The sequence below is a fragment of the Pleurodeles waltl genome, chromosome 10, assembly GCF_031143425.1.
Source record: "Pleurodeles waltl isolate 20211129_DDA chromosome 10, aPleWal1.hap1.20221129, whole genome shotgun sequence".
Classification (NCBI taxonomy): Eukaryota; Metazoa; Chordata; class Amphibia; order Caudata; family Salamandridae; genus Pleurodeles; species Pleurodeles waltl.
The window spans coordinates 202,207,814-202,235,162 of record NC_090449.1 but is presented as its reverse complement, the minus strand read 5'-3'; the positions used below and the strand labels follow the sequence as shown (position 1 = coordinate 202,235,162).

Sequence of the window (27,349 nt, the reverse complement as noted above, 5' to 3'; positions counted from 1 at the left end):
GTAAATTAAATACTACTAGTGGACCAGAATCACTTATTGTGTCACCCACTTAAGTAGCACCTTAAAACATGTCCCACGCCTGCTATTGCAGCCTGAAGGCAGTGTCCTACTGCCATGTTGACTTGGCATTTACCACACTTGCCAAGCCATAAACTCCCCTTTTATTACATACAGGTCACCTCTAAGGTAGGCCCTAGATAGCCAATAGGTCAGAGTGCTATGTAATTAAAAGGTAGGACATGTACTTTTTAGTTTTACGTGTTCTAGTAGTGAAAACCTCCAAAATTCGTTTTTCACTACTGTGAGGCCTACCTCTCCCATAGAACAACTTTGTGGATTCCTTATTATGTTTAATAAGCTCTAATTCCTAAACCAGAAGTGGTAGATATTTCATGTTTGTTATTTATGAACTTGGAATGATAAACCCACTTTAATGGTAAAGTCGGATTTAGCATTACATTTTTGAAAATGCCACTTTTAGAAAGTTGGCATTTTCGTGCCCTTAGCCCTCTGTGCCTGCAGCCTGCCTTAGGTCACATGACTTGGTATAGCTGAGAGTTGAGTCTTTGTGAATTCACCCAAGACAGCCACACAGTTGTGGGATTAGCAGACGTGAATGGGCCATTAACTGACTTGATAGGGGGGCAGAGCTAAGCACAGCCCCACTTCCACCTGAATTAGGCTGGGCTCTGCCACCACACAATACACCTAAAAACCCTATAATGTTAGTGCTGCCAGCTACATGCCAGGGCAGGGGATGCAGGAAACTCCTGGAACATCAAAGAACCCTTCAGGAAACTTCTTCCAACTTTTAGGAGCAGGGCACAAAGTTATAAAACTTGGGCTCTCAGACCCACTCTTCAGTTCACTACTGGATTTATGGAAGGACTCTCAGAGCACTGCCTGCTGCTTTGACTTGCTGTGCATTGTACCAGACTACTGCTGTACCTGGAAGGGCTGCTTTGCTGCCTGGAGTCTGCTTTGAACCTTCAGAGGCCAGCCCTGCTGTGGAGCCCGGCATCTTCACATGCTCCCAGGACTTCAGAAGTGACTCCAAGGGCTAGTTTGGCTGACCGTCTATTCAGAGCCACAGAGACATAACAGTCTCCTGCTATCTTGAACCCGCACCTGGATCCAGCCTGATTGGTTCTTGATCTCCATTCCCTCCTGGACACTTGGTTGTGGTGCTAAAGGTGCCCAGGTGGCCATTTTCCAAAACTGAAGACTTGCTACTTTGAACCTTAGACTTTAGAAATCAGAACTCCAGTTCTGCTAATTGAATGTTGATGGTTTTAGTGTCAAATAATATATTTAAATTGTCTCTATTTTTTTTAATTGGTTTGGGATTGTTCTTGTGTTGTGTTTTCACTTTATTGCTGTGTATGTAGTGCATAAATAGTTAACACATTGCCTCTAAGATTAGCCTGACTGCTTTTAGTTCCAAGCTACCCAGAATTAAGCACCTGTTAAATTAGTGATTTTTGCAGTTCATTCTGGAAGGGATTGTGGGTGCTGCTTGACCAGGGCTCATACCCCAGTCAACCAACAGCTCAGTTTCTCACAGTTTCACAAACTTTTTCTGGGTGCATCAAAAACATCTAAAACTTTTCTTCTTGGCTGGATTTGAGCCTACGTATGAAGTTAATTTGGGTTATTGTGAGACTGTTCTTTTGTCTTCAATTGATAGCAGGAAAAGGGTTTAAATGAATTGGAGGTCAACAAACACATCTGTTTTTGTGTACACTCTAAACATACATCCAGTGCTCAGAATGTTGTTTTTGTTGCAGTGTATTTTAATAATTTGTATAATAATAATAATTATAATATTAGTCGTAGTAGTAGTGTTGATGTGATTGGCATTACTATGGTGTTGTTGTTGTCCTCTTCCTCTTCCTTTTTTTCAGCCTCTTCTTCGTGTTCCTCTTATTCTTATCCCCCTTGTTCCTCCTCTTCTTCCTCCTCTTTTCTTCCTCCACTTCATCTTCCTCTGTATCTACTCGTCTTCCTCCTTTCTGCCTCCTCCATCCTACTCTCCTCCTCCTCCATTCCTTCTTTCCTATCCTCTTCTTCCTCTTCCTCCTTTTACTCCTCCCTCCTTGTGTTACTCCACACTCTCCACCTCCTCCAGTCTCTCCTTCAATTCATCTTCCTCTCCTCGTGTTCTTCCCCTCCTCTTACTCCCCTCTCTCCTCCCCTTCAGTTCTCTCCTTCTTCCTCCTTTTCGTCCTCCTCTTCTTCTTCCTCTTCTTTTTCTTGTTCTTCTTCTTTTTCTAGTTCTTCGTTTGCTTTCAAATGCTTGTCGAAATGTTCCAGTGCATGGCACTTTGTGTTGCTGATAAATCCAATATCTCTTCTGAGTGAACTTTTCTTGATCTCTTGGGAATGTGAACCTTCTTTTGAACCATTACAGTTACTTGTACGGTCCTGAACGATACATGGTTTAATTTGCTAAAACAAAAACGCAGTAAATGTAAAATCATTTGAGGACAGAATCGTTTAAGTGTTTGTGCATATATTGTACGATCAATGAGCATTAGCTACCTGTTTATATTTTAAATTTCTCCAGGATGCCAAGTTTGTTGAGGAACGACGGAAACAACTGCAAATGTATTTACGAAGCGTCATGAACAAAATTATTCAAACGGTGCCAGAGTTCACAAGCAGTCCCCACAAAGAAACCCTTATTAAGCTGATGCCATTCTTTATGTAAGTAACTATTCAATAAATGTTTTAAACCCTATAAAACGCAAATAAGACAACCCACTCCACTGTCAAACCTCATGAGACAAGCATTACAGCTGTTCATTTGCATCCATTATGGTCTTTGTCAGATAATATAACATCATTGTGATACAAGTAATACAGGCACCATATGTTTTATTCCTATTCCTTCAAGATTGCGTGTACATAGGAAAAGTAATACGCTATTAAAAGTAAATCTCCTGTTTGCTCTCTGTTCTCTTATTATGCCATTTTATATAGCACTGTACTAAAAAAACAAGCTTTACACTTCAAGTAGGAATTTCTTTCGTTGGTATCTTTCAAATGAAGACTCTAATGGTACATTTCTCACCATAAGCTTCCAGGATGCGAGCGTGCCTCTAAGAAGGTGCGTTGTGTGATTCACTGGTGCACCGTGCACGATTTTGCACCAATTCTTTGTTGCCACCTATTTGCTACCTATATTTTCCATTGCTATTTTTTTATGTATTGTAACTAAGTCGGAATCAATAATAGTATTTTATTGACTGATGATATCGTTATATAAAATTGTTTTGATATGAATTTTCAGGATATTTACTATCCTGGCCTCAATCGTGTATGTAGCTATCAATTCAGGACAACTTAAAGTATATTAGCAGAACTGTGTTGTATATGATGATTTGTTCACAGTCCATGTGCCTTTTCCAACAAATTTGCTCTTATCATGTGAAACTCCTTTAGATAATTTAGATATGTTTTATTAGCAAACAGCACTTTTCATGCTTAGCTGTTTGAGCCCATAGGTACAATGAAATAAACAAGATTGCATGTCCCAAAATGAACTTGCTTTGGTATTAAAGCCAGGACTGGCACACTTGACATGGAGCTACTTAGCAGCAGTGGTTGTTTTTAACTTCCCCAAAGAGTAGACGGACATGCCGCTGGGGAACCTATAATTTTACCTACAAATTTAACTCTAGCAAGACAATTAATTAATTACCCAAGCTACAGTCAGTGGACTGGATAAGTAAATCCTAAGAATTGCAAAGCATTGTAGACTGGAAAGATGTGCAACCTTTTTTAAGTTATTCAATCCATTAGCACAATAAGGCCCTCATTACGAGTGTGGTGGTCTTAAGATCGCCACACTCACTGTGGCGGTCGGACCCACCACTTTTAGGCCAGCTGACAGCCTCACAGTGCCGGTGGTCTTAATCCACTAGGGGCAGCACTGCCCTGTGGATTACACCCCTGTGTCCTGCCCATGCACTTGGCATGGACAATGCAGGGGCCTCCAAGGACAACCTCTCGCGCTTTTCAGGCAGTGAAAAGCGAGAAGGGGCTGTCGCACTCGATGCACTGCAACATTTCTGCTGGCTCGAATACGAGCCAGCAGAAATGTTGTGGTGAGTTTCCCGCTGGACCAGTGGGTGGCAACGCTTTCTCCACCTGCTGGCCCAGTGGGAAACTCACATTAGGGCCAGTGGTGGTTTTCTGGCCCAAAGAGTTTGGCGGGCAGCCTCTGCCACCCGCCAAACTCATAATGAAGCCTTAAGTATTTAGCCTATGCCGATGGTAGTGGGTTGCTGTTTGTGCATGTCGGTTTGGAGTCTGCAGGTCAGCCAAAGGTTCTCTTGTAAGTGCAGAAAAAGAGGCATTACAACCCACCAGACACACAGGAGGCTAGAGGAATAGGACAAGGGAAAATAATAATGTTACCAAGTCGATGGTTTCCCTGTTGTAAGACGGTTTGCATAAAGAATCTAGGGTTTGGCAGCTGTGGAGAACCATCCATTGGCTCTTGATGGATTACTTCCTAGTTAGTGGTCTCGCTAAGAATCACAGTTAAATGGTTGTTATAAATCACGCTAGCCAGTAGTAGTATAAACAAAATATAAAGTTCTATGTGTTCTTCTCGCTCTATTTCATTCCTCAGCTTTTCCCATCCCTCACCTTTATTATTTTCCTCCTTTCGTTTCCCTCATGTGTCCCTGTATGTGGCTTCTTAGTTTCCAGACTATGTTCCAGTAGTTTGTGGGCTGTGTTGTTCTCCTGTCTCCTAAGTATTCGCAACTTGCGCTGTTCACAAATTGAATTCTCGAAGGTGTCTTGGAACTCCTTGTGGTTTGGTATGGCTCATCTAAGAGTATGGTGGTAAGAAAACTCCTACCGAATGTTTTCCGGGCATTGTATTGTTCTATAATAATGAATCTGACCTAACTGGCTCAGACTTCACCGATTACCAGGAGAGACACAGTGAAGGCCTAATTCAAGCCAAGAGATAAGGTCACGTGGTACTATTCTCTGAAGCCTTGTGTATTCTCTACCTACACGTTTTCTTCCATTCTTTCCTTAGGGCCTGCACTTCTGAGCCTTACAGAAGGTCCAGGTGCAGATTCTGTCAGAAGAAAGGGGGTTTTACGTCAAATGTATCTGCCATCCATTACAAGTGGCCAAAGCCAAGCCTTAAAGCTAAATGCTGCCTATTTCATCGCCCCTTTCATCCGCCAAGTGAAATTTGAAAGCTGGCTTCCCTGAAAGATGTTATTCATTTACTATATCATTATTGTGTGTTTTATTTTTCTTATTGTTTACATGAAGCGTGGTTGGATATGTTTGTTTGATCAGCCTTTTTTTCTGCAAGTAGAAATACTTCCTAACACAGTCACGGTATTTAAAAATAAGATACTTTTCTTGCTTGGGATATTTGCTTCTTGTTGAAGTATTTGCAATCTAGAAACGAGGACACTTCCGACTGTAAATAAGTTTGGCTATGAAGACTAACAACTGTATGTCGTTTTCTTGCCTGTATACTTTTAGCATCTTGTCAGAGGCTGATTTTCAGTTGCTTCATCTGTCCGTTTTTTCTCTCCAGTCCAGTCCTTACAAATGAGTGGTATCATAAATGGGAACTATGCCAGTAAATTTCCTCCCAGGCCTTTTCCTGTTTTAATTGTCTCTGCTTTTTTTCACAAAAGTAAAGAGAATTTGACATGACATATTGAGGTTACTGGCAAAGAGCAGAAATAGGCGTCAGGATTTCTTTTGCGGGAGTCTGGCTGTTTAGAGGGAAACGAACTCCTTTGCGGAATTGATCTGATTAAAATGGAGCCCTATCTGAGAGTGAAAAGGTCACAGAGGCCAGTTCCGTGATTATCTTCTTCCTCCCTGCCACGGAAGGTAATGCTTCCTGTGGGGTCATCATCCCAGATGACACAAACTCCCTCACTGTCATGAAGAAAACCGATATTATGGAGAGCAAATTCTTCTTGGGTTGTTCAGCTTAGTTACCTGAAATAAAAATGTGTGAAGTGTTCTCCAGTGATTCTGTGCTGGCACCAAGAAAGTTACAGCTGTTGAGCCAATGCGCCGTACCTCTTGCAGTGCCTGCATCGCGTATATCTTTTAGTGGATTTTAAAGTGTGTGCGGAGAGCAAAGACCAGTTGTAATGATGTACATGCGTAATGTCTTGGCATCTTACCTGTTCTTCTTTCTTCCGAAGTTAATTATTGTTCCAGTTCCTTTGGGCAAAAAATGAGCCGTTTAACTTAATCTCAGATCGACTATTCACTTGGTATATCGGTCATAATAACAATAAAAAAAAGTCCAATATGATTGTTTCTACTCTAACTGCCATTTTTAAAGCTTTTTCGCAGTGTAACGTTGACCTATTTTGTTGATTGCTTAGATTTTTTTTTTTACGAATGTCAGACATGTTGTGATAATATGTGTTTATTTATATAGCCAGTTTCTGCTCAGATAAGGCAAAGGGACACCATGGGGGTGATTCTGACCCCGGCGGTCTTAGACCGCCGGGTCCAGGGTCGGCGGGAGCACCGCCGACAGGCCGGCGGTGCCCCGCAGGGCATTCTGACCGCGGCGCTTTGGCCGCGGTCAGTGCAGGAAAACCGGCGGTCTCCCGCCGGTTTTCCGCTGCCCCTAAGAATCCTCCAAGGCGGCGCAGCTCGCTGCGCCGCCGAGGGGATTCTGACCCCCCCTACCGCCATCCTGTTCATGGCGGGAAAGCCGCCATGAACAGGATGGCGGTAGGGGGGGTCGCGGGGCCCCTGGGGGCCCCTGCCGTGCCCATGCCAATGGCATGAGCACGGCAGGGGCCCCCGTAAGAGGGCCCCGCAAAGTATTTCAGTGTCTGCCTTGCAGACACTGAAATACGCGACGGGTGCCACTGCACACGTCGCACCTTCCCACTCCGCCGGCTCGATTACGAGCCGGCATCCTCGTGGGAAGGGAGTTTTTCCCTGGGCTGGCGGGCGGTCTTTTGGAGACCGCCCGCCAGCCCAGGGAAAAACTCATAATACCCTCCGCGGTCTTCTGACCGCGGAGCGGTATAATGGAGGGCGGAATTCTGGCGGGCGGCCTCCGCCGCCCGCCAGAATCAGAATCACCCCCCATGTGTTCAAACACTCGGACATTTTTCGGAATTTATAATAGGTATATTTTTTTGCATATTCATCATCATCGAAGCACCCCCAGGCAGTAAGACTAGATATGGACATTTTCCAGGAGCTCAGCCTTGGAGTAAGCTTTATCACTCTTTGAAGTGATATAACAACGTCCTAGTGTATCACCCTTGTTGGGAACATAAATTCATCCAGATCTTTTGAAGTCGAATAGGAACTGAATCCCTCAGGTTTTGAGGTAGTCATCTAACCGGAACATTTCTGGAGCACACAATTGTGTCCTGCTTATGGCGTCAGGGTATGGGGCATGATGCAGAGGCTTATGACCGCACCTTATCAATGCAACTAAATGTCAATTAATAAAGACAGTATAATTATATTCAATTTCACTTCTGTTTCTGTTACACTTTAATTGGATTGTCCGTGGTCACACAAACACAATTATATAATTCATGACAAATTGCCATTTAAAGGCCTTAAGTAAGAAAAAAGAAATGATTTACAAATGTGATATATCCTTTCCCATAGGCCTTTCCATATGGCAAATAATATATGATGTTAATTCATGTGTAGTACAGTATTACAAATATTAGAGAGTGCTAGAGCAAAACTTGACAACTGCATGAGGATATCAAAGCAGGCAGTTTTCATGGTTCCAGAAATTAACATCACAGATTTAGAGGATGAGATAGAGCAATTTCTTGCAGAAAAGCCAAGTTTAGATATGTATCAAACCACATAGAAAATGTGAGTCACTCATCTATAAAACCAGTGATTGCTCCGTGTTGACTCACCCAGCATCGGGGAAAGAGAGAAACCAAGTTGTTTTGTGTTTCTCATTGACAAGAGAGAGGATCTACATTGCCCTTCTGTATGTGATCCGAACATTTTCTGTTTAATGGCATCCATCTAAACACCGTCCCGAAGCAGAAGAAAATCAGGAAACATAAACTTTCCCCTTCCTCTTCCTAGCACCGATCTGATTCCAGTTCACAACGCAAAAGGCAATTTGAAACCCTCGTGAATGTGTCTTTTCAACATCTAAACCTCTTGCCTTCTGGAAAAATACCAAACATAGCCCAGGTTTTTCAGATTAAGGCTCCCCATCCACCTTTGTTCACAGTGCGGAACCTTGTATTTCATTTTAACCGATGTCTTTCGCTGACCCACTTCTGTTTTTTCTGCATTATGGTGCAGATGACTCTGTTCTCCTTTCTTCCTGCTGAAAGACTGCTGTGCAGACCATTTATTTCTTGCTATTACTCCACTTAAAGGACAGGCCAGGGAAATACTTTATCCTTCATAATAAAAAGCATATCACATAATATACTTTTTCAGTACACGATAATTCGCTACCACACTTACTGAACCCCAGAACCCTACTATGCTACTTGTCACCCACAGGGTGCTTTTTATTGTAAAACTAATCACCTCACTTATATTAGGCAGTACTTGACCCAAGTATCTTTTAGCTTTCTTTGATTGTAATCATGGGTAATGGTCATTAGATTGCATGAGGATCTTCAAGAGGGAAAAACTGGATAATTGTAGATCACTTTACATCATTCCTATCCCCCTTTTTGGAGCTCTCTTACAAAGGTCTAAAGTTATTGCATTTTTACTACTTCACCCTCTTTGCAGTTTTAAAATCCATCTGAACATCAGGAATATTCATCTGCCAAAATTTATACAGACAAATACCTTTTTCTTCATTGAAGGCATCTCATCTGATATGGTTAAAAGTTGAATGTGTGGAGGGATTTTTTTCTACCCTCCTTTTTTCATTTGACATGTTTCTGCCCCTAAAGGGCCCAGAACATTCATCAGGTTCTTTTTATACTGGTATTCTTTAGCAAAACCATATCTGATAGAGACTTCTAGCTGCAGATTCCCTACCTTTGAATTCACCCCAGGCTCCAGACTAGATCTGGAAGATTTTTGTGAACAGTACCCCCGCGCCTGTAGGTGGTGTCGATCAGCTCTGTATCTGTCGTTCGTGCCAGAAATTACATTGCAGATATATATATATATATTTATATATATATATATATATATAGGCTTCACCCAGGCTCACTGACGTCAGTTCTTTTCTTTCCGCACCAGCCAGTGCTGATCCTACCCCTCGGTCAATTTTTGACTAACCTTTTTGGACTTTTTATTGAGTTTTTTTCAAGAGTTTTATCCTGGTGTGTTGAGGATGTCTCCTAGTAAGACAGGTTTCAAGCTCTGCGGATCCTTTTATCGGGCAATGTCTGTGACGGATCCACACCTCATGTGTCTTTTGTTTCTGGAGCTTGACTGTGACCCAGATTGGTGCTCCAAGTGCCGGGACATGCATCCGAAGGCTTTGAGGGAGCGGTCCTTAAAGCTGATGACGGGCCAGCATGCAGCTCCACACAAGTCGAGGTCTCAGTCGAGAAGAAGGTCCCGGGACCGGTCATGGAGTCCAAAGTCGTCGTCATCCCATTCCAAGTCCTCGGAGCGATCAGGTAAGTCGAGGCATAAGAAAGAAACCAAGAAGTCGAAGTGCTCTTTGTCTTCTCGTTCGTCGGCCAATGAGACTAGGAAACATCAACACTCTAGGCCTCGTTCTGCGAAACCTGTGCTTGGGCTGATTCCACACCTCCCCAATTTCCTGAGAGCTAGAGTGACCCTTGCCCAACTTTCAGAATTTTATGAGGCAATGCACCTAATTTTTGGGCAGCCTGCCCCTGCTGGTGCGCCTTCGGGCCCGCAGGATTGGAGGGGGCTCCTTCTGGTTTCCTGCTGGTGGCTCCGACCCATGCACTGAGGAGCTTCCTGGGATCCAGTCCTAGATCTGGACTGGTGCCGGTCAAGGAATCCAAAAGGCTGTAATCACTTGGAAAGAAGATGTTTTCTTCTGCCAGCCTTGCGGTCCCTGAACACCGCTTGCCTTTTGAGCCACTAATCCCACACGGTGTGGGATATGGCTGTGCAAGTTCTGCCACAGGTCCCGGAGGAGCCCTGGGCTGTACTCTTTCAGGCTGTTGCCAATGGGAGAGATGCAACAAAGTTCACAATTTGCGGACTTGCCACGAACAACTCGCTAGGTAGAGTGGTTTCTTCGACAGTGGCCCTGAGGCACCATGCTTGGCTTAGGAAGTCTGGCTTTTCGGGGGATGTCCACCCTTTTATGATGGACATGCGCTTTGATGGCACTCGTCTCTTCGGAGACAAGGCCGACTTGGTGCTCGAGCGCTGAAAGCATTCTTGGGTTAGGGCCAGGTCATTTGGACCCCTCATTCCCTTCAGTCTGCTTATTGCCCCTTTGGTGGCAACAGAAGGGGTCTCCAACTATGCCCATTCCCGGTCAGACACGGTGCCACATATGCAGCCCAGCCTCGGCTTGGTCGAGGGCGTGGGACCCACCAACCTCGTGGCTCAGGTGGCCAGCGGTCTGATCAGTCTACTGCTCCACCTCTGCAGCAGACCCTCCTAGTCTCCCTCCCCACCTCCACTCACCAAGAACCATTTGGCAGCAAGATTCACCATCACCTGTCCCACTGGCAATCCATCACTTTAGACTGGTGGGTTTTGCAGATAATACAACGGGTCTACTCCTTCTCTTTGAGACTGTCCCTCCATCCATGCCACCATCCTACAATCGGCTGACGAAGGACAATTTGTCCCTTCTCCACGAGGAAGTTATGACTCTCTTGGCCAAGAGAGCCATTGAGAGGATTTCAGTGCCAGAAGTAGGCTGTGGTTGCTATTCCCTCTACTTTCTGGTCCCCAAAAAGGACAAAGGTCTTCACCCTATCCTAGACCTTCGATCCCTCAATCTCTTTCTCAAGAAGAAGTTTAAGATGCTCACTTTGTCTCAAATTTTGTCTGCCATGGACCCAGGAGTCTGGATGGTAGCGCTGGACTTGCAGGTTTCTTCTTTTCATATCTCAGTCTTGCCTGCCCACAGACATTATTTGTGGTTCATGTTAGGCCACGAGCACTTTTAGTTCACCGTGTTCCCCTTTGGCCTTACCAACGTACGTCGTGTGTTCACCAGGGTGATAACAGTGGTTGCAGCTCCCCTGTAGACATCAGAAGTTTCAGTCTTCCCCCATCTCAACAACTGATTGTTGAAGGCGAGTTTGCCCCAGGCTGCCATCTCTCACCTCCACACTATGGTTGACCTCCTGCATTCACTGGGGTTCACTATAAACATGCCAAAGTCACTCCTGACTTCTTCTTTGACACTCCTTTTCATTGGAACTATTTTGGACACAGTGCAGTTTCTGGTTTATACTCCCAAGAGGAGAGTCCAGGATATTCAGGCCATGATACCAATGTTTCAGCCTCTATCCTGGATTTCAGTGAGATTGGTTCTAAGGCTGCTGGGTCTTATGGCTCCTGCATCCTGCTGATAACACATGCCAGATGGCATATGCGGGCTCTACAGTGGGACCTGAAGTTCCAGTAGGTGCAGCATCAGGGGAATCTCTCCGACAGGGTCCAGATCTCAGGGGAAACTGCAAAAGATCTGCAGTGGTGGTTAACAAACTGAGATTAGGTCAAAGGAAAATCCATCTCCCTTCTCCAACCAGATCTGACAGTAGTGACAGATGCGTCACTCCTGAAATGGGGCAGCCATCTGGGAGAGGTGGAGATCAGAGGCATCTGGTCTCTAGCGGAAACGGGACTCCACATCAACATGCTGGAGCTCCGTGCGATCCCACTGGCACTGAAAGCCTTTCTTCCCTCTATCAAGAGAAAGACGGTACAGGTGTTCACGGACAACACCACCACCATGTGGTACTCCAACAAGCAGGGTAGAGTGGAGTGGGGTTGCGGACCTTTTGTCAAAAGGCTCTGCGCCTCCAGATGTGGCTGCAACAGAAGGGCTTATACCTACAGTAGTGGTCCAACACCTGGCGGGCTCTCTGAGCACCAGAGCGGATTAACTCAGCCAAAAATACCTAGCAGATCACAAATGGCATCTCCATCCGGAGGTGGCACAATGTCTCTTTCAGCAGTGGGGAGAGCCTTGGTTAGATCTGTTTGCCTCCGCAGAAAATATACAATGTCAGCAGTTTTGCACATTGGAGTTTCCAAGGCGACAATCTTTTTGTCTGGAGTGGAGTTCCGGCTTCCTGTATGCCTTTCTGCCCATGCCACTCCTGCCCTTTGTTCTCAGTAAGATCAAGAACGACCAGTCCAAAGTAATCCTTGTAGCTCTGGACTGGACACAGAGAGTCTGGTATCCCGGCTGCTGAGCATTTCCATTGATCCTCCCATCAGACTGCCCCTTTGGGAGGATCATCTGTCCCAGCACCAGGGGACAGTTCTGCACCAGAACTTGTCCATGCTCCTCTTTCTTGTGTGGAGATTGAGCGGCGGAAGTTGATGTCTTTTGACCTTCCTCCTGAAGTCTGTAATGTAATCTTGGCAGCCCGGCATCCCTCCACCAAAACAATATACACCTGCCATTGGAAGAAATGTGTGGCATTGTGCGCAAACAAGTCTGTTGGACCCCCTTTCTGCCCTTTTCTCTGAGGTCCTATTGTTCATTTTGTCCCTTGCCCATTAGGGCCCCGCTCTGGGCTCTCTTACGGGATGTTTGTCTGCTATTTCCACTTTTTTGCGGTTGCCTGATCAAACTTCTTTAAATCCCTTATTGTACATAGGTTCCTCAAAAGTCTTACACATCTTTTTCCTCCTTTCCCACTCATTATGCCCCAATGGGATCTGAATTTGGTTCTGACTTTTTTTGATGTGCACTCCTTTCAAGCCTCTCCACAATTGTCCACTCAGGCTTCTCACTTTGATAACAGACTTCCTTGTTGCAATTACATCTTCCCGCAGACTGAGTGAGCTGCAGTCATTGTCATCCAAGCCATCTTACCTTTCTGTCTATCCTGACAAATTGGTGCTTGACACTAGGGTCACTTTTCTGCCAAAAGTCTCCATGCCCTTTCATGTAAGGCACTCTATCATCTTGCCTACTTTTTACGCACCCACACATCCTTTCAAAGAAGAGGAGAGACTTCACTTCCTGGTCCCAAAAAAAGTATTGCCTTTCTGCCATGATCATAGAAACAAATTCAGGGTAGATGACCAACTCTTTGTACGGTATTTTGGTGCAGAGATAGGTTGGGCAGTGCAGAAGTGGTCCATCTCTAGATGGGTCGTACTCTGCATTAAGATCTGCTATGCGATGGCCAAAAAGCAACACCTGAGAATTTGTGTGCTCATTCTATCCGAGCTAAAGCTGCAAATACTGCATAAACATGCAGAGTTCCAGTCCTTGACATCTGCCAGGCAGCAACGTGGGCATCTCTGCACACGTTTACCAAACACTACTGCCTTGACAGTCAGGTCCATAGGGACGGACACTTTGCCCATTTGGCCCTGCAGGACTTTCTAGTTTGAGCTTGGTTCGCAGACCCACTTCCGGGGATGGTATTGCTTGAGTATCTATTCAAAAGTAGGGAATCTGCAGCTAAAAGCCTCTAAATGATGGACAAGTTACTTGCCTTCGGTAACGCCTTAGCTTGTACAGACTATGTGTAGCTGAGTATTCTTTACTGACCCACCCATCCTCCCTGCTCTGAGAACTGATTTGTAAGGGGCAGGGACTCCCTTTTCAGGGCCTTAGTTTTGACACACCAGTCATCAGTGTTCTTCATGGTGCTTTGCTTCTGGTGTGGAAAGTTGTGAAAAGAAACCAATGTCTCTGTGCCTGGTTGGCCCCTTTATAGGTCCTGTGACATTATTTCTGGCACAGATGACGCCAACGACGAACGCATTCGATGCCACCTACTGGTAGGCAGGGGCATTGCTCATGAAAATCTTCCGGATCCAGTCTGACACCTAGGGAGAATTCATAGGTAGGGAATCTTCAGCCAGATATAGGCCCTCATTATGAACTTGGCAACAAACACCGCCGTGCTGACGGCCAACAAAAGGCATACCGCTGTATAATGATACAAAAAGAGAAACCACCAAAAAATTGACAATATCCATCCACCTCCAGGGCCAACGACGGCGGAAACGCAGGACACATAACCCCACCACCGTCACGCAGTCAAACCCCCCTTCCCAGTATTCAGTGAAGCCATTATGAAGCTGGAAGTTCGTAATGACAAACTCCCAGACCATATACTCAATATGGCTACACTGCACTTACAATGTCTAAGAATGGACTTAGACACTGTAAGGGAATAATGCTCATGAAGCTATGCCCTCATCTGTGGTATAGCGCACCCTGCCTTAGAACTGTAAGGCCTACTACAGGGGTGTCTTACCTATGCCACAGGCATAGTGTGCGGGCACCCTGTGAGGCGTGCCATGTCGACTTCGCCTTTATCTCCTCAACAGCGCACAAGCTGCAAAGGCAGTGTACATGTGCTGAGTGAGGGGTCCCCTAGGGTGGCATAATACATGCTGCAGCCCTTGGGGACCTTCCCAGGCCATCGGGCCCTTGGTACCATGGGGACCTTTCACAAGGGACTTAACTGTGTGCCAGGATTATGCCAATTGTGGAAACAAAGGTACAGATTTTGGAAAAGAAAACTGGTGCTTGGGCCTGGTTAGCAGGATCCCAGCACACTTTCAATCAAAGTTGGCATCAACACTAGGCAAAAAGTGGCGGGGTAACCATGCCAATAGTGGCACTTTCCTACAGTTCTTTCACTCGATCTGAAAAAAAACATATTTGTATGTAGAGAATGGGTCTTTCTTTTTAGCCATTGACACATCAGTGGTCTTCGATTCGTTCCCAGTGTTATGTGGTTAGGGGACATATGGATATCTAAATTTCCAAGGAAAAGGGACCCTCTGCACACACTTTAACGGCATGTATGGTACTGATGTAAAGGAATCATTTTAGCTAGGTGTCCCATATGTTTGTAGTTTCATGGTGATATTGCCGTAGTGGGCGGAAGGACTTAAGAGATGTACTTTGACACCTTTCTAACAGCATGGCCTTATGGAAGACATCAGCGCTTCCATCCATCATAGTTTTAGTGGTTGCAAGTGTCATTGGAGTTCTCACTGGGCCTTCCTTATTTCAGGATGGAACAGAAGTGACACGTGTGTATCGTAATTTGGGGACTCTGTGCTATGATATCCTGTATTTCCACAAACCTTTGAAGTCGGTCATATCACCATTTTCTGATAAACATAACATACCCTGCCTTGCTGTGCTGTCGTCAGGTGTGGTTTACTGATTAATATGAAATGGAGCAGCCTGATTTTCTCTCTGCTTGAGGCCAGAGGTGTATAGTAGTATGCGGAGCATGATTCTTTCAAATTATGCCTGTTATTTTACTGCTAAAATGGACCTGTGAAGATGGACCTGTGAAGGCCTGTTTTTGATTTTCACCACAAAGGACTGCTAATTTAATCGAGTTCCTTCGTGTATGTGATGCTACCTATTGTGGAATTTGTCTTTGATTTAGATCCTTTTCAGCTCCTGTAATTTACTAGTATGTGTTTCTGCTCTAAAAAAAATCTACTGCTCTATTAATTTACAGTATTTCTAATTTCTTTTTCTCTCTTTCTTTACCTTTGATTTTATGTCTTTCTCCCATGCTGTGTCAAAGGTTAGCCTTGCTGCACTGATTTTTCCAGCCTCACTCCAATTTAATAATCTGCTTGAAGCCATCAGTATGTTATTGTTGTAATCCACGATGTGTTCTGTTTTTACTTGTAGCTTTTACCATAGCTACAAAAATCCAGAGCAGCGCTGCATTCTCTGTGCCTCGCAGGAGCATAGGTGATGTATATTGATAATCATGGAAGGAGAGATGCGTATTTCTTAATTAGTCTGATTGTTTTTACTATTTTATGAACCTGTTGCTAGCTATTACGGCACACTTTATCCATTACATATAACCTTCGTTAGCATATACGCTTTAATGGTGCGGTCCCTGCAGTGGTTGCTGTATTATAATTTCCATAAATTTATGTGCCATTCCGACATCTATTGCAAGGGGTAATGCTGCCCTAAGACGATTAAATATTACTCTTTACTTGATTGTTTTTCAAGTTCTGTATCTTTTCTGCTTAAAGCTACTTGTGCAGCATTGATTTAGTTATTGCTCTTGGGGGCACCAATGCATTTGAAAAATAATTCTTAGGATAGCGTGGTTTCTTACCTCATTACTTTATTGTTCAAATACCTTTCAAGTGGTATATCAAGAGTATATGCTTGCAAAGTAATAATTCTTTTTCCTTACTTTTGTTGGGCATCCCAGCTTCTTTAGAAGGGGCTTGCTGCTGCATTGCTCTGGTCTTGATTTCTAGGGATCAGTTTATTTGTGGAAACGACCACGTTTATTCTATTGAACAGCTCAACGCTGCCTCTGTTTTTGCATAGCATTGAAACAGTTAGTTTGTGCCTAAAATGATTTATTTGAAATCGGGATTCGTTTCAGATGATTTCTGATCTTGTTGCCTCAAACAGTAGTACTACAGATTGCATGCCTGCCTATCTTTACTCCGTATAGTTGTCATGCATTTTCATTTGGTCATTACATGGACTTTGTTGCGGCTAACTGCCCAGTGCCTTTGTTAAGTACCGAGGTGTGTTTTCTGTGTTACATCTCGACACATAATACTCCGTGCTGTATGTTCCGTGATCATTTTCACATCTGGATTTGATAGTTTTGCTGTTACATATTATTGATGATTTACATCTGTCCCCAGTACCCACCAAAACTTCCACACATGCACCCAAGGCCCCAACCCGCTTTGCAGGGGCTTTTTCTCATTAAGGATGGACCATTCCAAACATGTTATCCACATCTCTAACCCATAATGGTGACCCTCTTTGTATTCTCAGTGAACTACTTTAGGAACACTTTCACAATAAACTCCAGTCTAACAAGACGCTATTGCATCTTCACTTGGAAACAGGCAAAACAGATACAGTATATCAGGAGAGTGCTTTCAAACTTTTCCCTTTGAATACGTTCTAGTGAAGAGCTTCATCAGCCCAACAACATCCGTGGCTTGTACAGTGATGTAACTCCTCTCTAAAAAACACGGGCTGTGAAATTAGGATAGACGGAACATAAGAGCCAAACAAAACAGAAACATGAAATGTTACCTGTGGATAGGCACTTTAATGAGAAGGAACACAATCTTAAATGATTAACATTTTAGGTTTTGGAGGTGATTGAAGAATGCAATAATGTGAGAGTGTTCCTGAGCAAGGAGGTATGGTGGATAGCAAAACTGGATACAATAAATCCTTGAGATCTCAATTTAAAAATAGAATTCACAGGTGTTATGCAGCATAAGCACTACATACAACATTTAGGGCCGGATTTAGAACTTAGTGGACGGTTTACTCTGTTTCACAAAGGTGATGGATATCTCATCCTCTGAAATCTAAATCCCATAGGACATGATGGAATTTACATTTTGACAGACAGGATATCCGTCACTATGGTGACAAATCAGGCCCTTAGTATTATTACCATATTTTGAATTGAAATGAAATGAAATAAACTTGCACAAATATCCAGGGGTGTGAAGGCAATAGAAGACTTTGCTATATTGGATGAAGACAGCAGACTCTCCATTCAAGGGCTCTATGGATCCATTTTTATATAGTGAAGAACCATGTTTTAAGGGCTTTCATAAAGACTTTGTGGGTTTTCGGACTAGTAACTTGATGGGGGAGGGAGTTCCATTGTTTGGCGATGGTCACCGAGAAGGCTCTGCCTCCGCATCTTTTTTTCTAAAATTTGGGGACTACCACCAAATTCTGAGTTGACGAGCAAAACAGTCTGGTTGGTAAATACTAATGAAACATGGTTCCAATTGCTCTAAGCCCTGAGCTATGTAGGGCCCTATGTGCAATCACAAGGCGTTAAACATGATACACTTTTTCATTGGTAGCCAGTGAAGCTTATTTATACCCACCAAGATTGATTAATATTTTGGAATGCCAAATATTAATCTCGCTCCTACATTTTGAACAGTTTGTAATTTTGTCAGGGCTGTTTTATTGATATTTAGATAAAACGCATTGCAATAGTCAAGTCGTGAAAATATTGTTTGCTCACTGATGCAGGGATGTAGAGGAAAACGTTGTGAAGAATCTTAATAATATTAGAGCATGTGGAAACTGTAAGATTAACCTGTAGATCAAATGCAAGATTTATGTCCCCCAGTCACACCTAGAGTTTTTGCTGAATAGGTGGGGGTAGAGAATGATCCCAGCATATCTGGCCACCATTTGTTATTCCATATGGAGGGTTGACTTCCAAAGATGATGACTTCCTTGTTGTCTGCATTTATTGTAGATGGTTAGTTCTCATCCAGTTAGCAACTACTTTTATGCAATTGTTGAAGTTGGCAGAAATTGACTCTCTATCATCTGTGATGGACACAGTTATTTGAGTGTCATCAGTGTATGAAAGTGCGTGTAACCCAAATGACCAAATCAGTTTAGTTAGTAGGGATACCTATAGAATTAATAGCATTGGACTCAGGGAAGATCCCTGAGGTACCTCTCATGGCAGGGCGAAAGAGTCCGACTTGAAATGGTTAAAGGTCACAGTCTAAGATCTCTCATTGGGGAAAGAATTAAAAAATCTAAGGGCTAAGTCTTTTATCGCTAGTAGATATCCACGACCTGTCAGGTGGGTTGGAGCGGTGATGTCAAAGGCTGCTGACAGATCCAATAGAATCAATGCTGCAGCCTGCCCTGACGGATGAGCGATCTAATGTACACAGCTGAAACCAAGGCAGTTTCTGTGCCCTGACTGCTCCTGAATCCAAATTGGGAAGTGTCCAGCAATCCCTGTTCCTCAATATAGGACATAAGCTGGACATTTAGATGTTTTTCCAGAATTTTTGCGGGTAGCGGCAACAGGAAGATGGGGTAGTATTGTCCTATGTTGTTGGAGTCTAGGTTAGGTTTTTTCAACAAGGGCCTAACTGCAGCTTCTTTCCAAGGATGTGGGTAGCATCCTGTACTAATAGCCCTGTTCATAACTGAGATTGGGGAGCTGCAATTGTGCTTGCTACCATTTGTATGGTTTTGGGAGGACATGGCTCGGAAGAGGACCCACACTTTACATTACAGAGATGGGACGCTATTTGTTCTTCTGTTATGTAAGTAAAGGGCGAGAGAGCTACTTCATGCTCCATAGTTACCTCTCTGCTTTCTGAAGCCACTAAATCTTGTGTTTGAACACTGACCTCACATATATTATGTGATTTGTATTTTCAGAGGTCAATGAGTAGCATGTCTGTATGTTTTAGTCATGGGCATGTGGTGAAAAATATGTAGGGGTTTGTGATTCCACGATAATCATGAGTTTTTTTGGGTGGGAAATTGGTGATGTGCATGAAGGGGGTTATAAGTTTCACAATGAACTACAGTAAACATCTAAGAAATATTTTAAATAGTGTCAAACATTTGTGTGATCAGATTACTGCATTCCACATTAAAAATAAACAGCAAGGAAATTACTTGAATCCTTGAGTATGCATGATGTCAGCTGTTTCCTGACCCACTTACATTTCAAAGAAGTCAATAAATCAATGTAATTTTGAAAGCATGGCTAATCACCAGTAGGATCTCAAGGCGATATTTGCGGGTGTGCTGCTCAATTGAAGAGCCAGGTCTTGAGGTCCTTTTTGAACCGAGTCAGTGATACGGTCTGTCTGATTTTGAGCTGTAGCATGTTCCATGTCTGGGCTGTGAGGTATGAGCAGGATCTTCCTCCTCCTGTACTTTTCCGGACCTTGGGAACGGCTGCCAGGGCGAGCTGGGAAGAATGGAGTTGTCTTTTGGGTGCGTAGAAGACAAGGTAGTGGTTGAGGTATGCTGGCCCAATGTTGTGTAGTTGCCTGTAAGTGTGGATTGGGAGTTTGTATGTGATGCGCTTTTTGACAGGGAGCCAGTGTAGATCTCTGAGGTGGGAATAGATTTGGATGTGTCGGGGGATGTCCAGGATGTGTCTGGCTGCTGCATTCTGGATTCTTTGTAGTCTTGAAAGCAGTTTTCTGGTGATGGCATCATAGAGTGCTGGATAGAAGTTGCCTCAACACACTCACAAGGAAATTCACACTAGCCTTTGGTCACCCCAAACCTCTTGCAGCCTGGGCGGGGAGCAAGAAAATACCAGAAACGCACGTGGAGGGAAACTCTATAAGTTCCTTACACTTCAAAGCTGGCACAAGGTATAAAATAGAACCCTCAGAAGCACTTTTCAGTTCACTCCTCGGCCTGAGGAGAACCACCAGAAGGATTGCCTTTTACTTCAGAGGACTGCCCCGCTTCTTGAGTCCTGCTTTGCACTTCAAAGGACTGCCCTCCTGCTGCCAGAGAACCGCCTTGCTGCTTGAAATCTGCCCTGTACCCTCTGAGGCCTGCCTTGCTGTTTGATCCTACGACTACCGGAGTGACCCCTGAACTAGTTGGCTGACCTCCTGTTCTGAGCTACAGGGACTCAAATAGATCCAAAAATCTTGAACTCCCCCTTGACCCTCCCTGAGTGAGTCCTGGCACGAGGAAGCTCCTCACCACTCCTAGTCCTAGTGCCTTGGCAATGGTTCTAAAGGTGCCCAAATAACCAAAACAGACAGGTTACTAGTTAAGGGATTTAAACCGTACTTAAGCAGCAACCATAGAAACACAAGCAAACCCCAAATTAATCTGTGCTTAACCCTCTGATAGCAAAAAGACAAAAGAAGGCAGGTTTAAATTAGAGGCAATGTGGAAAGTATTTATGCAGCTCTTTAAACAGTAATAAAGTGCGAACACAACACAAGAAAAATCCCACACCAATTTAGAAAAATACAGCAAAATATAATGAATTATTTAACACCAAAACGTAAAGAAATCCAGTTAGTAGAATCAGATATATACAATTTTAAAGCTTTAGGGAAAAAAGGGCTTAAGAGCTCAAAAGCCAACTGTGGTTATTTAGTCCCTCCTGACCAGGATAAAGTCACAAGTTCAGGCCAAGCACTGTGGAACACAGCCCATATACAGGGGCCAAGTTAGGCCCATTGAACAAAGTACCTTTAATCCCGGTTGTGGAGCATTTTGAGATTCCTTTTTGACGATATGTAGCTCAGCAGTGGTTCTGAATAGCTGCGGACTGTGATGCGAGATTCTGCATCAAGGATGCATCTTAGCAGCAATTCCTGTGACACGCAGCTCTATGTCAGGGATGCGTGGCGCAGCTGAAGTTCCGAAGAGGTGCGGGATCCTGCATCGGGTATGAATCCTATGTCAGCAGTTCGGATGCTGAGCTGCAAGAAGAAGCATTGAGCTTCACTGGTTCTGCCAAAAAGACCACAGCTGACCTGGCAGAGCAACTTCAGGACCATTTCCAGGGGTGCAGGTCAGGAGTGACACCACATTGGAGGGGGGCAAGTCTCTCAGCAGTCAGAATCCAGGTACAGGGTGGTTGGAGCCTTTTCTGTGTCAGAGGCTCTGATCAGGAGGCAAGCTAACTAGTCATGAGAGTCACTCTGGTTGTCCTGGATTCAAGAAGCAGGTCCATTCCTTCTTACTGAGGCAGCAGAGTAGCAGTCCTACATTCAGCAGAGCAGCACAGGCCTTCTTCTGAGTTTTCCACAGGTCTAGATGTGCACTAAAGAGGTGGGTCTGTCAAGACATGGGAACAGTCCAGCCTGAACTTCCAAGTAAGGTCCGCCCTGGACCAGAAACAAGCATCCTGGGACAGGTTAATTCAAGCATACCATCCATCACTTTATTTTTGCATTTGGAGCCTTAAGTGTGCCAGGTATGCCTAGATGTGGGTTCCAGGCTCACTATGCCACCGAATTCAAGCTAGCCTGGCTGATGAGAGGTGATACCCCCAAAACCAGACCCCGGATGCAAGTTTCCAGTCCAGGGAAGACCTGGCCTGGCAGTTTGGGCTGAGCTGTTTCGATGGGGAGCAGGGTCAAGTCTGATTTCCATATTCCTGGGTCCCAACAGGAATGGTGTGGTGAGCAAAAAAGATGGAAACTTAGGCCCAGATCTTTGACTGGGAATGAATCTTTTCGACATTGTTCAGCATCCCGTCCATCATTTGTTCTTTTTGCCCTTGTCGCCCCAAGTGGTAAAAGTATGCCCAGTCGTAAGTCCCGTGCTTGCTATGCCCCCGGATTCAGGCTAGTCTGGCTGATGAGGGGTGATACTCCAAAACTGGTATCAAGATGCTTGTTTCTGGTCGAGGGAGGATCTGGCGTGGCAGTTTACGATGCCCTGTCCCCATGGGGAGCAGGGCCAAGATTGATTTGCATATGCCTAGGTCCAAACTGGAATGGCATGGTGAGCAAAAAACAAAGGATTTAGGTCCATGTCTGTGACTAGAGGTGAATGTTTGACATTGTTCAGCATTCCATCCATCATCTGTTCTTTTTGCATTTGTCACCCTAAGTGGGAAGGGTATCCCCAAACGTGGGTCCTGTGCTCGCTATGCCACTAGATTTAAGCTAGCCAGGCTGATGAGGCGTGATACTCTGAAACTGAACCCAGGATGCTTGTTTCCAGTTCAGGAAGTATCTGGCCTGGCAGTTTGCGATTGACTGTTCCCATGGGTAGCAGGATCAAGATTGATTTGCGTCTGCCTGGGTCCAAACTGGAATGGCATGGTGAGCAAAAACTGGTGTATTTAGGTCCACATCTGTGACTGGGTTTGAATGGTTGACGTTGTTCAGCATTCCATTCATCATCTATTCTTTTTGCATATGTCATACTAAGTGGGAAGGGTATGCCCAGACTTGGGTCCCGTGATTGCAATGCCACCGGATTCAAGCTAGCCTGGCTGATGAGGGGTGATACTCCGAAACTGGTCCCAGGATGTTTGTTCTCTGTCTCTGGAGGATCTGGCTTGGCAGTTTGGGAGGGACTGTTCACATGGGGAGCAGGTTCATGACTGATTTGCATATGCCTGGGTTCAAACTGTAATTGGGTGGTTTACCCCATACCCCGAAACTGCCTGACACTACTATTTTTTTTTTTTGAATATATTTTTATTAACATTTTGCTATTACAACGTTACATATTTATTCATTTCACATGCACTTTTATATCTGCTTCTTATTTTGTACTTTTTCGCTTATTGCTCGATCTTTATTAACAGTCGTTTTACTTCACTTTATTCAACCAGTTACTCTTTTACTTATTCAATCACTTTTCTTTGTTACAGCTCTTTGTTCTGCATAAGCAATAGTCAAGCAACAGGTTTAAACCCCTTCTTCCTTGTAACTTGGAATAATGATATAGAGGGTTAGGTGCCACCCAATTGGGTGTGGGAGGAAGGAGGAAGAGGCGGGAATAAAAAAGAACAGGCCACACAGGGCCAACCATGCGGCTATGTGCAAATGATTTTTATAGTTGTTGAACTGAAGGTGCTATGTCAGATCCATTTTTTTTTTTTTTTTTTTTTTATTTTAATTTTAAGCAGGGGGTGATATCGACCCAGGGCGCAGGGACGCGCCGTGTAGACGGAGGGGCACGCACACTGCCTATCATGTTCGATGGCGAGGTGGGGATCCACGGCCCAGCTGCCTTCAGGCCTCTACACTTAATGAAAGCCACGTGGAGGTCGGGTTTGTTCGGGGCGCCTATCTATGTGCTACAATCGCCTGGCTCCGACCTCGGCGTGGGTTGGGAGTCGCTGGTTTCTCTTGCTGGGTTCACCAATCTCCTAATTATACTCTCCCAATTCGTCACTAAGTTCTCCCACCCCGGAGCTATGGGAACCCGGCGGATACTCCTGGCTTCTTCTGCTTTTAGGACCTGTAATTCAGCTCTAGCCCACGTTAATGTATCATTCTCCCAGACAGTCAGTAAAGGACAACCCGCAGCTTTCCAGCCCCTCGAGATTAGTCTCTTATATAGTGCCAGGGTGAGGTCCAAAAAGCGCCCCTTCACTTTTCCACGGAGTGCCGTTGGTCCAAGGCCCAGCAAGCACAAGTCGGGGCTGGGTCTTAACTCAATCTCAAGCAATTCAGTTAAGGTAGTCAACATTTCCTTCCAGCCAGTCTGGATCACCGGGCAAGTCCAAACCATGTGGTCAAATTCGCCCCACCCCCCCGCACCTCGGGCAGGTCGCTGGAGATCCACCGTATATACGGAACAGCCTGTGGGGTGTGAGGTATGTTCTATGCAGGTAATTATATTGAAGGTACCTTAAGCGTGTATTACGGGACACCATCCGGGGGTAAGCCAGTATCTTTTTCCACTCTGAGTCTGTGAGTTCTCGACCAACCGTGCCCTCCCAGCCTCCTCTCAGTGAACGTAGGGGGTCTAAAGCTGCCTCAACCTGGGACCGATATATCTTGGTGATGAGACGTGTTTCCTCACCTAATGTCATCAGTGAGTGCAAGACCCCGTGTGTGTCAGGTTCCGCATTTGCCGTGTCCCAGTGAGCCCTAAGGGTATGTACCAGTCTCCCGTACAGTAGAAACTGCCCACCGGGAACACCCTCCTCCATCAAGTCAACAAATCCCCTCAGGACTCCCTCTTTGAAAAGTCCTCCCACTACTTCTATTCCCGCTGCTAGCCAATGACTGAGTCCCATACTTCCCGGCCCCCTCCCCCTGGGTTCTATAGCAAGTACTGCCAGCGGCAGAGCTGGAGAATACGGGTGACCAACTCCTACTCTTTTCGTGCATCTTTTCCAACATCCTAGTGCCACTTTTATCATTATGTTGTTCCCAGGGAGAGTTATCTTCCTGTTTGCCATGTTTGCCGCAATCCACGCCGTATCAATCACTCCCTGGGCCGTATATAAATCCAATTGGCCCCGACCCGTAAGCCACCCGGCTATCCACTGCAATTGGGATGCAAGGTAATATGCCTCAAAGTCAGGTGCCCCCAGGCCTCCCGCTTGGGGAGGCCTGCAGATGGTCACGAGAGTGGTACGTCTTCGCCCACTATCCCAAATTAGTTCTCTAAGCAATGTGTTCAGATCACGGAACCATGCTCGGGGTATTAGCAGCGGTAAATTGGCAAAGTAATAGAGCAGTCGGGGGAGCATGATCATTTTGGATAGCGCCACTCTAGCCATCACTGACAATTTTAAAGAGCGCCAGAATGTTACTGATGATCTCAGCGAACGAAGCGCTCCAACTAGGTTACCCTCTCTTAGGTCAGCCATACCATGGTAGATCTGGATCCCCAAGTATCTAAATGTACGCGGAGCCCATTTCAGGTCCACCGGGCACGCTATGGGGCGACCATATCCAGACGTCAGGGGGAACACATATGTTTTATTACGGTTAAGTCTTAATCCTGATACTAAACCAAATTCCTCAAGTACGTTCAGGGCCCAGGGGAGTCCACTCGCCCCGTCTCTAAGGTATATCAAAATGTCGTCTGCATATAGCGAGATAATGTGATCCCCTGGTCCCCACCGAATCCCTCTGCCCGCTCCTTCACCTCGCACCCACGCCGCTAAGGGTTCCATCGCCAAAGCGAACAACAATGGAGAAAGGGGGCATCCCTGTCTAGTTCCCCGATACACTGGGTAAGCAGCTGAGACCGTCCTACCCGTCTTGACCCTTGCCAATGGGGACGAATATAACAGGTCCACCCAGGCAACCCAGCCACCACCCAGGCCCATTTTTAACATTGTCGCCCTCAAGTAATCCCATCTGATCGAGTCGAAGGCCTTTTCAAAGTCCACAGCTAGCAAGGTCCCGGCTGGTGGCTTCGCCTCATCAGGCATATGCATTATAGAGAAAATCCGCCTAAGATTCAAGGAGGTGCTGCGACCGGGAATAAAACCGTTCTGGTCAGGGTGCACCAGGGTCGGCATAAGGGGCAGTAACCGATTAGCTAGTATCTTACTCAAGATCTTAAAGTCGCTATTTAGCATTGATAGTGGTCTAAATTCTGTTACCGATGGATCACTAATGTTTGTTTTTGGGAGCGGCACAACCAATGCTTCACGGAGCGTGGAAGGGAGCACCCCATTCTTTACCGCCTCCATATACATTTCCTTCAGTCTGGGAGTTAATAAGGATTTATACTTTTTATAAAAATCCATCGGAAGACCATCTGTGCCCGGGGTCTTCCCAGGAGCCAGCTGCGTGATTGCTTCGTTTATCTCTTCTGCAGTCACTGGACCCCCCAGGCCGGCCCCGTCCTCCGGGCTCAAAGCCGGCAGAGACATCCGAGTTAGGAAACCATCAAGGATCCCCACCTCCAAGTCTGTGGGCTTCCTATACAAGTACGTATAATAATCTTTGAATGCGTCGTTAATGGATTCTGGACTAATTCTGCGTGTCCCACCCCTGTCCAATACACTTGCAATAGGACCACTATCACCATTCGGGCGCACTAGCCATGCCAAAAGTCTACCGGATCTCCCCTCCTCTGATTGCATGGATACCAAGTATCTTTGCACACTGTGGCATCTAAGACGCTCTTCTATTCGGGAGTGCTCCCTACGCGCACTCTCGTACTCTTCATCCGCTTGTCTTGTGGATGACCTTCTCCAGTGCGTTTAATTCTCTCTCAAGTGTACGTTTTATCCCCACTGACTGTCCCAGACAATGACCCCGCGTCCCCACCTTGAGTGTCTCCCACTCTATGCCTCTGGAGGAAGTGGATCCCCGGTTATCCTCTATGTGTTCCTCTAAGTAGCCTTGTACCCCCTCCCTGTACGCTTGGTCCTCCAAGGCCGACGGAAGCATTCTCCATGCCGGTATAGGAGGTCTGTCCCGAGATACATTCAATGTCATCAATAGAGGATTATGATCAGATATTGTGCGGGCAAGGTACTCCGCGTGGGTCATATTTCGGGCCAGCCCTGCTGTGCAAACTATTCTGTCGATTCTAGTATGTACCTGGTGGAGGCCCGAGTAAAACGAATAATCCCTGGCAACAGGGTGTTGTAGCCGCCAAGCATCCACCAGTCCCCAGGCGTCCAGCCACTCTGCTAGTTTTTTTGCTGCTTTAATTGATGTTGCTCCCTGCAGTGGGGGGTTAGACCTATCTAGGTCGATATCAAGCACTGCGTTAAAGTCTCCTCCTATTAGTACTTCCCCCGTGCATTGACGAGTGAGATGCCCAGACAGGCCCGTCATGAATAATGCTTGTTCCTGGTTGGGGGCGTATATACAACTCAGGGTCAACTGGAGCCCCTGTAGTTTCCCTTCTAGAATGACAAATCTTCCCTCCCTGTCTATGTTGGAGGAATCTAGCACAAATGGAACTCCCGCTCTAATCCAAATTAGGGTTCCTCTTGCATAAGCTGAATATTCTGTGGCAAAT

The 27,349-nt window shown here is 45.3% G+C and overlaps 1 protein-coding gene across 2 annotated transcripts in view; it reads left to right on the top strand.

Moving 5' to 3' along the window:
- The window catches only part of SNX29 (sorting nexin 29), a 1,353,458-nt gene that overhangs the window by 1,040,585 nt on the left and 285,524 nt on the right, over positions 1 to 27,349 (top strand). For both annotated transcript variants that reach the window (XM_069210178.1, XM_069210180.1), the window contains one exon: positions 2,567 to 2,706. In XM_069210178.1, the coding sequence (XP_069066279.1) occupies positions 2,567 to 2,706 (140 nt within the window). The remainder of the gene's footprint in view (positions 1 to 2,566; positions 2,707 to 27,349) is intronic.